Below are 11,336 nucleotides of genomic sequence, written 5' to 3'. Positions count from 1 at the left end.
GGCCAGGCATGAAAATCCTCTGAGGAAAGGAGTAAAATACCAAACAAACCCAACAGCAGTGCATGTGGAGCAAGGCTCACCTAGTCGTGCCAAAAAGCATATTTAGGAAAACAAGCGGATTCCAGTATTGATATGATGTCTTGAGTAGGAATGGCTAATTCCTTCAAATACATTAAAGTAGCGATCTATCTGTGAAAAATGAGATTAAAGCAGAAAAGGCGCTCCGTCTGATTGCATTTTAAAAGACAGGCCTATATCATCCCTGCTTTAATCAGATTCCCAGAGGTGCAGTCATTCCTGGCTCACTGAAGTTAAAAAAAAACAAAACAAAACCCAACAACTGGTAACATCTGCCAGCTATCTGATCAGTGCACACTATTAACAGGGTGTCTTAAAAATATATGCGGAGATGCAGGCTATGAGCTGAAAAGCTGGGCTCCAAATGGATCAAAATATATTCAGAATCAGCCATCAGCAAATACTCCCAGTGGAAACCAGCATTTGGTGAAACATCAGCTGTCCTCCTTGGAGGGCCATTAGGCAGCTTTTGACCCGTAGGAGATGTTTAGAGCCAATACTTCTTACCAATCTCAGGAAAAGGAATAAAAAGCAGCCCAGCCCCAAACATGGCAGCCAAACAATGCACTGCGCAGAGGATTAACCATTTTATGAAACCAAATGACAAACACGGCCACACAGGCCAGGGCAGTGGGGGCAGGTCTGGGGACTCTCTGCAACTGATGGCTGCAGCTGAGATGAGCTGCCCATCAACTGTTCAAGAGCAATTTTTCAATAGTGATTTTGCTACAGCAGAGGAGCAGGTAGACCTTAGAAAATTATGTTAGCTTAAAGCCCATCTTTGTATCCAAAGCAAAGTTTATCATTAAGAACTTGCTATTTTATTGTGTCTTGCACCACGTGTCTTTACAAAAAAAAAAAACCACCCTGAATGAACAACCACTTTTTCAAGTAATTACAATAGTGTTAGATAGTTCAGATTTTCCTCTGCTAAAGATTAATATTAAATCACTGAAACAATATTTAACTAGTCAAATAAAAACAAGTTAATGAGTTTTGTAAAATATTTCCCATTTCAAGTTATTTTCAGAAAGTTAAGAAAAAATGGTAACTACTTTAAAAATGATACAAACTTTTTCATGATACAGTTGTTTCTCAATAAAAACTATTATGCAATAATAGAGTGCCTGAATTGGAAGGGACAGAGACAAATGCTCAAATTATAACCATCTTGCTAGCTTATAGATAGTAAGTAAAATAAACTTATGTCTCATTGCTGTTACTTTTCTACTTAATTTCATCACTAAGGAGTGCCACAAAACTAATGGGCATGTATATATAAAGTGACAGGAAAAAATGCTGTAAAGACCTCTTGGCATGGCATTTAATAGCTGAAAAATATTCTTGATGTCTTTGGTAAATAAATGTCAAGCCTTAATTACACAGTTTGCTAACCTTGTTTCCCTAGGCACAGATGGCAGGGTCAGAAATGAGCCAAAGCAGACAGAAACTGTATTCCATGTCTATTCTGAGGGCTATCATAAGCCATCCTACTAGACAGCAGTATACACATAATTAAAAATTCATTTTATGGGGTCAGTGATGAAACAAAACTCAGATCTCTGGTTTCCCAAGGGAGTGATCTGACATCTAGATAAAGAAGAAGCTGTTCTAATTCCGGAGAGAGTCCCATTAAACCTGTAATTCTATTCACAACAACACAGCCTGATGCAAGAACCTCTGCCATGGCTGTTTGGTCACACAGGCTCGTCCATTCCTCCTTTGGAGTGTCTTCTGACTTGTAACTGAATTGGTGGTCTGCTTTGCACACTCGTATTTTCATCATAGCACTATACGAAGGGGATCGAGTTCCGTTAATTGCAGACTTGTTAATGTTCTCTGGATAAAAGTATTTTGTGAGGTGCTGGGGTTCCTGCACGCCCTGACCCAGGGGTGCTCCTGTCTCCCCTGAGCCCACCCCCACCCCAGGGTGCTGCTGCCAGAGCCCACCAGAGGATGGGCAATGGCAAGACAGGGTTCCCTCTCCCAGCCGCTATGGCATCCCCCAGCCTGTATAGGGGCCAGGGTCTCCTCCTCCTCGGTATGAGATGCTACCAACAAAGCACACAGACCGCTGCGGAGAAAAGCCTTCCTCCACCCGACAGCCACACCGGGGCCGGAGAGCAGCACTTACTCTACATAGTAGACACCATATACGGGATCCTCAATTTTCTCCCAACCAGCAGGCAACTCTGGAAATAGAAAAAGCATTACTGAAGCCTCCAGTGAAGTTTTTTTTTTTATAGGTCCTGCTCAGCATGCAAAACTCATCAGTAGCTCAGACTTTGCTTCGAACACTTTTCAGAACAATCACAGCCTCCTTTTAAAGGCTGGCATAGCACGGCACTAACATCATAGCCTGTCCCACCAGCGCTGGGTTAGCAAATCAATGGGAAGATGCCCACGACAGTCAATTTTAGATTTGCTTTTTGCATTAAATGAACAAATTATCAATAAATTTCCTTTCTGGGAGTGCCTCAAGTACCCTCCTGGTTTGACCACCACGGCTGTGGATGGAGGCACTGCCGTGGAAGTCGATGCAGGCAACAGGCCAGAGGCATTTTAACACCAGCATATGAAGATGGGTGAGATGATGGCAAGCAATTGTAGCACACTAACAGAGAGACCACTTTCATCTCCTGTACCAGGGCCGAGCCATTTATGCTCACCACTGCTGAAAAAAGTTTTTTTTGACTCCTTTCTTAGGGATTTACACTGCATCGCTCATCTGCGAGCCCAATGCAAAAGTGCATCTTGAAACAGGACAAAGAGTTTAACGCAAACGCCCGGCATATGGAATCCACCCAAGTGGGGCTGGCACACACAGATGTATTTCACTGCACAGCACTTAATGTAAAAACACATATTGCCATAATCACATGTAACAGAGATTTCCTTTTTTAATTAGCATAATTAACAAAAAACAGTTCTGAAGATGAAATTAACATTTGGAAATGTATTCACTTTTGTTCCTATTGATTTTCTAGACTGCACATACTTTAACTATAATTAGCGAATGTAATAAAATCACTTCAGCATCCAACTGAGGGTTATTAAAGCTGGATGTATTACTTAAGGGCCTGATCCTTGTCCCACTCATTTAAACACAATGTTCCCGTTGGCTCTGTGTACTGAAATAATCATCCTATGAACAATACAGAGTGGTGTGTTTGTGTAATACTGCGAATCAACTTGAACGAAGGCTCCACCACGCTATGGACTTGTGCAAGTGTAGTCCTTGCCCCACAGACTCTACACATTCATTTAAATAAAAATAATAATAATAAAAAAAAGCCATTGTCAGATAACACAAGTTCAAATACTCCATGCGAAACAATTCCTCAAAATTTATCTCTAAATTGACAAGACTGATAGCAAATAATCTATGTTTGTTTATTATCAAGTGCAAAGATTTATTTTCATGAATGGCATCAATTGCTGAGCCAATGCAATCAACAATGGCCCATTAATTACAGTAAGTGTAACTATCTAGTTCTGCATTTATAGACTTCAGCTATGTTGCCATAAGGATAGAAGTCTCTCCAGACTGGAGATGAACAGAATCTATACAAACACACATGGACTAATTACTTAAAGTTTATGTTTGTGTTCAGAATTGGCTGGAGATCAGATGAAATCGATTTTCATGGTTTTTGCTCCACATGTCCCTTATTTGCTGATATAAAGTAGGTTTTCCATTTTTATCATTATTTTATCCTTATTGGGTTTAACATCTTTGGATTCCTTGAGACATAAGCAATTAAATGCAAGCCAGCGCTAACTCTTGGGCATGAAAATACTCCACAATTTTATCAGCAGATCAATCTGAAATGAACGCTTCAGAAACAGATATTCCTTTAGACGGTGCAAGTGTATGTGAGAAACAGTTAGGAAGCTAGAGGCCAATCTTGAAGTCTTCTCGCAAAGGGAACTCTCACGTTTGCAAAGGAGTCTCACATGGTGAAAATACCGTGGACTGGCTTAAGGAGTTTCAGTGCAACTAAATTAAGACCTAGCATTCAATCAGGAAAATCACAAGTTGTGGCAGCCATTTAATTCTTTGCACTATGGTGAAAGTAAAATGGAAAAGAGACCAAGCTGGGGGTGGAAGGAAAAAAAAAAAAAAAAAAGAATGGGGGAAAGGAGAAGTAATGTACAAATGTCTTAAAGTGAGTTTTTCACAATTTTTCCTGCTAAATATCTTTTACCTATTTTGGACTACTAAGTGTTTCTGATTTTTAAAGCTCAAGCAAAAATGTTTTGATTTTCTTTTGTTCGCAAAAACTTTTGCTATTAAATTTTATTTTTTCTTTTCTTTTAAAGAATTTTCATGGAAGGTCAGAAAACCAGCACTTTTCTAACCCCAAAAATGGTATTGCGCCAAACTCTTCCCAGTTTTCTCTCTCTGCAGCTTTCCATGTAAGGAACACTTGTCTATGTTTTCGGAAGCAACAATACACAAAACTGCAGCTTTCAACACATTACTTGTTGATTACGTAGATGCGCTTTCCAACTTCTAAAAGCCTCTGAAATTTCTCTAAAGCAAAAGGCAATATTCTCCATAGCCATGTTGCACAGTCTGGCTTCTTAGCAGCTTTAAATTATTCATCTCCCTTCTCTACCTCTCCTGCCAAACTGAAGATGACCCAGAGCATTAGATTTTATCACAAATACAAGATTTCCAAAAACATTTTGCATCATTAGGAGTCGAGTGAGCCATATGGTTTTTATTTTGGTACATCCATGCAGCACTGCAGTCTCAGAGCATTTGTCAGCAGGTAAATTCAATGGACAAATATCCAATTTTACACTTTTAAGCCTGGGGTAGATACATGGATTCCTACTGAGATGCTCTTGTTTAGTATCCAACCCTACAGAGGGGATGGATAGATTCCTAAAAAAGAACTTTCCAACCACCAGGTATTTTAGTTGCACCCATGCATCACTATAAAGGAGCTGGAGATGACCTCCATCTGCTCAGCTCTTACTGCTCCCTGTGAGGCCAGGAGGATCTGCCCAAGCACATGTCAAATTCTACTCTAAAGGTTAAAGTTTTGTGTCCTTTTGTACAACATTCTGTTAAAAAGAGGTGACCTATTACTCCATATGCAACCCACCTTTTTGGAAAACAAAAAGTTGTGCAAATGGTTCAAGTTTTAATTTTCTTCTATTTAGAACAGAAACTGCTGATAAGCTAAGGAGCTAAATATCTGGTGGCAACCAGTTTATACTAACCACGAGTATGGTTAGTGAATAGGCCAGATCTTTTCATGCCCCCTCCCTAACATTGCTGTAACCAACAGGGCCATTTGAAAATGTCTTACTTTACACTGCAACGTTTGCAAATCTCAACACTATATCGATGGGCTGTCAGCTCAATAAAGCTTATCCACATTAAAACAAAATGAACATCTCATAATGTTCGAGCAAAACACTTGTGTATGTAAGTGCCTGCAGAACTGGGGTCAGGCTTATCAATTAATGAGTTTCCCTGCATCTATTTTTTCAGCTCTTCTTCTCTTGTGCTAGATCCTGATATCAGAATGAAAGAAGGGAACATTTCCACTTCATTATTGTCTCTGAATTTGCTCTGAATTTTTTAACCTCTCTCTTACTTTAAGTCACCCTTTGTGAAGACCCTTATGAGAAATATTTACAGGTTGTTGGTATGCATCAACCTACTTCTGATGTTTCTTGGTCTGCTGCTGATTATTTGTATGAGCTGCAAATAATGCTAATATACCGCTAAAGTGACTGCATTCTTCTTTAAACTGTCATTTCTTTCAAATCCTTGCACTAAAAGAAGTTAGGCCTCCAACATTATTCCAGGCATATTATCGAGAAGAACAGTTCCTGGAGTAGTGTTAGAAGTCCACTCAATAGCTGCTGGCTGCTGATGCCATATTAATCACACAGAAGCGGGAAGCAGAATACACTTGCAAGTCATTACAGAAACCAGAGGTTAATTCTCTGGTAATACAATCCTCCAGTACGCAGAACTATGAACTGTAAATACAGTCCTCTTTAAAAGCAATAATAGACCTAGTGGAAATAAAATCCTATGCAACCTCCTATGCCTTTCAGCTTTCCAAGTGCACTAGAGCATAGCTGAACAGAAATAACAACTACCTCCACCAGCAGCATAAACAGAATGAGCACCGCTGAGATTAGATATCAAGACAGCATTCTTCACACAAAGATGTAGCAAATAAAAGTGTATCACATCATCGAAAATCATCTGTTTATAAAATCACCTACTGAGGGAAAATTTTCTGCTGTTTCATTCACAAGCTCAGCAGAAGCATCCTATGTAATTCTTAAACTTTCTAAATCACACTTTGCTTCTTTTGTCTGGGAAATGTCTTTGGCCCCAATGAAAAAAGCATCATTAGCTACTTGATTTCAACTTTGGCATCTATAAGCTTTTTCCTGGAGCCAGTGATGCCAATGGAAAAGCCCCTGACTTCTGCAGGGTCCAGGAGGAAGCAACTTCGAACAAACTTTGTACGATTAAGGTTCCCCATCTTTCTTCAAACTCTGAACCAGTAAGAAAAACACTGTAGATCTGAAGCTAGGGGAAGATTAATGCTTTGTGTGCTAGGGAAGTTTTGCTGATAAATTAGGCTTGTTGAAATAAAAAAACGGAAAGATGCAAAATGATACAAAGGAGAAAGTAAGTAATTAAAGGCTTAAAACAGTGCAGTTGAAGTCAAACATCAAAACGAGAGATGGATGATTTACCTAGTTCACTGTCCAGTTCCTCCGTGTGTACCCCTTCTTCTCCAAGGGAAGAGCAGTAAATGAGACAGAAAAAATTAAAAGAAAATTTCAGATACCAGCACCAAGCAAGAAATTCCCTACAGCAAACACCAGAACCAGCACTAATTTTCTACAGACTGAGCCCAAGCTTTCCATTTATCATACTTTAGTGATCAGAATATTGATGGATCTGATGTAGATAATGAAAGAACTGGTTCTTGCATTCTCAAAAAATCTATATCAGTTGACTACCTTCCATGCCACAGTTTGATATGGCAAAGTAATATATTTGTGGTGTTCTCACTGTAGTGAAGCTTCTCCCTCAGATCTGTATGGTCCGACCGTTGCAATCCGTTCTGTAGACACCCGGATCTATCAGCAGGCCAGACCTGAATATCAATGAAGAAATCTGAGAGGAAAACCTTGCATCTAAATAAGAACTAACGTAGCAAGGTTTTCAAGAAAGTACCTAAATTTATGTGCATACAAGGTCCAATTGACTGCACTGTAACTACTCAGATGATTTAAGCTAGACATGAAGCGAAGCGCCTTGTTTAACTGGAGTCGCAGGCCCACACCAAAGTCCAGATGCACTGGTGAGGCATATACAGGAATGCACCAGTTTTAGTGGGGCACCTGGGACAAAGATCACATAATTTTTCAAACACACAAAGCCATCAATATTCACTGTTGCTCCATTTATCATTATCTGCTCCATATTCATAAGTTAACAGTGACACAGATGATTAAAGTATTGCTTAGCCTATAAATAATAATATGCAGTCTGGAAATGAAAGATGATGACAAAACCAGAACAAAGATGGTAAAAACAATCTTGGACCTAATACAGTAAAGTGTAAGCCACATAAATGAATGACAGAAGCAAACAGAAGATGTAGTGTCAAGCATTGCTTTTGAAAATTTGAACACCTGAAAAAACACTTCTGTGACCTGTTTGCAATATATTCTACCAAAACAGTTGTTTAGGACCTTTAGCGTGAAATATGAATTGCAGTTTCCTTTGATAGCCTGAACAACTGGAAACGACCAAAAACTTGTTAGGGACATGTATCCTGACAAAGAAAAAACACAAGGCAACTGCACCCAAAGAAATCTGAAACAACATCTAACATTTATAAAAACCACAAACAGGATGGGATCAAGCCTGAAAACTCACGTGCACACACACAGCAAACAAAACAGAGGAACAGAGGAGGAGTCCCACTGACTTCAGTGGAAATACTCCCAACAGTGACCCTTGCCAAAAAACGTACAACTTCTATGATGCAGTAAAAATAACCTTCTCTCTTCTTTGTGCTCACATTGTTTTCTAAAACATAATTATTCTTATGTGCAAAGCAAGACCAGAGCAGCCAAGCAAAACAGTGCAGTGCACTGCTGTACCTATGAAGCAACTGGTTTAACTATTGAATGTTAAAAATATCCATTAATGAGCAACTTAGTGAATGAAGTGAAGGGGTGTGGGGGAAGATGAAATTAGCTGATTTTAAGGACCTGATAAACAAAAATGCTACTACTCTGTAAAATTATGAACTTAACTACCCAGCTGTATGTTTCTAATCCCAATTAAATAAATTATCCCAATGCTTGTTTTATAATTGCTAAGATGACAAGAGATTTGAAAGATTTTCCCTTCTGCGAGGAGACTTAAAACTGTTTAACAGAGGAGCCCAGCCACCCGCTGTTGACTCATCCTACCAGCTGCTCCTTGCCCTGGCTCAGAGCACAGCGCGGGACGCACTGACCCACAGCAGCACGTGCTGCTTGCTGGCATCACCGGGGCTATCGACGTAGTGGGAGTCTTGCTGGTAGAGAAAGCCAAGATAGAAGTTGCGCTTCAAGGAAAACTACCTTCTGAAAGAGGAAAGCTTGTGCTGAGACTTAGCAACCTCCTCTCTAAATTGCCAGCAATGCTTAACTGCAAGGAGGAGGGAGCTTTGCCTGCGTACGCTATTATTTAATTTTGTTCCAGTTCTGATTACCCACTGACATATCCATTTTTAGGCGCAGAGCAGAGCAAGGCCTTCATTAATCCTGCTCCCTCCACTCGCTCCTTGACAGACGATGCCAGTTGCTAAGGATCTGAAGCAGGCATCAGCTCAGTATGCTTGGTTTTTGCCTGGGCTTTGCACATCCTTGCGGTCTGGGTGCATGCTGCATTGTGCACTAAGAAGTTGGTGACCTGCTTCATCATGGCAGCGAAGGCTGCACAGGCAAATTCTCATGTCCTGCAAAATCTCACGCGTGAAAGGAAGCAGAGGTTGAAAAACTGCATGTGCAAAAATAGTAACAGCAGTTCTGGAAGCCAGATTTGAACCTACCAGTAAAAAGGGATGAAGTAAGTTGATCCTCTTCCAAAGTAGAATCATAACTCTCATTGAGCTGACTCACACCAGTAGGAGGTTAGTCATATTATGAAAACTAATTTTACAAGGACAGCATCAACACTGACGACGTAAACCCTTCCATTTTTAAGATATGTCTACCATGATAGCATTGGGCTAGCCAAAATCATGCATTAGAATACCATCACCTTTCCTGGTCAGTAGACCAAAATTTCCACACAGGTTTTCCCAAACATTTAATCATCATGATGACCTTTTTCTTCCAACATCTCCTAAAGGATGCAGCGAAAGAACCTCCTTTAACAGTCCTGCATTTGGTTGCTCTAAATTGGACAGTGGCTTGCATTTCCAACATCTCAAGGAATACAAAATTACATCAGTGTAAATTTTCCGTGGCAAACACCTACGCTTTCAAATGGAATTTGTTTTCAGCAATCATAACTAAGTGGACTGTCAGAATTTAACAGCAGAAGTGAAGCAATTGAGTTATTTCTGCTCAAACAAGGAAATAATAACATAACTCTCTCAAATTCATGTAAAGCAGCTGGTTGAAGCGTAACACAATGGAGCACGCAGAGACTCAGTTGCTTTCCTCCTAACACAGCGATCCAGGGAGCGAATATGTTAGAAAGCTTTGAGTCTTGTTCAGCATCAGTGACTATTCAAATGCCTTTGCAAAAACAGAGGCCTTTTACTTCTAGCACCTCTTTGATTTTTATTAAATGATCTGCCATCTCAATGGCTATCTTACATACAGACAGTGATTTTATAACAACATAACAGATACTGTCTCTATGCACTTACTAATAAACTTTTTTTTTAAAAAAGTATTTCTGAACACAGGTTATCGGAAAAGGGAAAAGGAAAGGAAGAAAGCCATCTAGAAATGGACCAAACACATTATTATTTCACTATTTTCAGTCTCTTACCATCATCTTCACATTCTTCTAGAGGCTTCTGCTGTTTGTTCAGGCACCGTGGATCTAGCCAAGATGTTGTTTTTGTGTTATGGCTGGAAATCAAAAATGGAAATATGACCTTTGTTAATAAAGCAGAGCTGAAGTATCAGTGACATAAAAGTATATATCCTCTTTGTTATTCAACAGACCTGAAGACATACTTTTGCTTCAGAAGGGCTGGCATTACAATTTGATGTTTTGCAAACTAGTCTACCAAATCACAAGAATTTTGGCATTGAAACACAAACGTGAAAAGTGAAAATATACACATCAGCATTCCTGACTGGAAGGACGCATATGAAAGCTGCAATATTGTAATATTAATTTCCAAACTTTTGTCTCTGGTGGTTTGTTTCTTAATACCATTTGCCGCCTGATGAAAAGACAGAAGTTTCCCTTCCTCCCTAAACCATGCAGTGATCTTTGTTCCTGCAAAAGACCTTTGACATTTGCCTAGATTTGACCTAAGCATTAGTCAAGAACAAAATTTCCAGTGAAAACTTTTTAATTACACAAATAAAAATGTTCTGTCAAAGCCTTTGATGGAAGTTGAACAGCTTCACTTTCAACTCTTCCTTTCTACAAGTGCCCTGACAGCATTGCGATGCCAATCCCAGCGGTGAAGGCTGCATAGTAAACAGGCTTAAAATACATTTTTCTAGAAATTATTTTCTCCCCTCGTTTCATTTGCATATGGAGACAATCTTGTAATATTACGCCTCTTCTCCAACCTGATGTCATCTTAGACATAACCTGCAAAGATAGCCCTCCAGTCCCTGAGGTATCATTTATCTAGCTTAGCCTTTAACACTGCTTAACAGTTTTAAGTTTCAATACCATAGTAATGCTATTTACTTCTCCTTCAAGGTCTCAGAGAGGTTTATAAACTTAACCTTAGCCTCACAACAGTCTCATGAAGCTGGAAATGCTGTAATGAGGGCTATGATTGCTGAGGAATTAACAACCGACCAGCAATCTTCTATTTTACTGCAAGAAGAGGGGACTGCCCTGCTCCTAGGATCTGAGTGCATAAATAAAAGGTCCTTGTTTTACACATCCTACTACCCGCCCTCCCAAGGCAGGATGAGCAAATGCATTTAATCCTTTTGTACGCTTCAGAGCAATTAACCACCAACTAGAAAACTGAATAGCAGAGATCAGCAAGTCAGGTAAA

At 39.7% G+C, this 11,336-nt stretch overlaps 1 protein-coding gene across 1 annotated transcript in view; it reads right to left on the bottom strand.

Moving 5' to 3' along the window:
- MAGI1 (membrane associated guanylate kinase, WW and PDZ domain containing 1) overlaps positions 1-11,336 on the bottom strand; it is a gene marked incomplete at its 3' end in the record, with an annotated part of 158,217 nt that overhangs the window by 47,805 nt on the left and 99,076 nt on the right. Inside the window, exons 5-7 of the mRNA XM_009573348.1 lie at positions 10,133-10,215; positions 6,820-6,855; positions 2,213-2,270 (exon numbers count right to left, since the gene is read on the bottom strand). Coding sequence (XP_009571643.1) covers positions 2,213-2,270; positions 6,820-6,855; positions 10,133-10,215 — 177 coding nt within the window. The remainder of the gene's footprint in view (positions 1-2,212; positions 2,271-6,819; positions 6,856-10,132; positions 10,216-11,336) is intronic.

Source organism: Fulmarus glacialis, unplaced genomic scaffold (genome assembly GCF_000690835.1).
Source record: "Fulmarus glacialis isolate BGI_N327 unplaced genomic scaffold, ASM69083v1 scaffold4532, whole genome shotgun sequence".
Classification (NCBI taxonomy): Eukaryota; Metazoa; Chordata; class Aves; order Procellariiformes; family Procellariidae; genus Fulmarus; species Fulmarus glacialis.
This window is presented reverse-complemented; position numbering and strand designations above follow the sequence as displayed.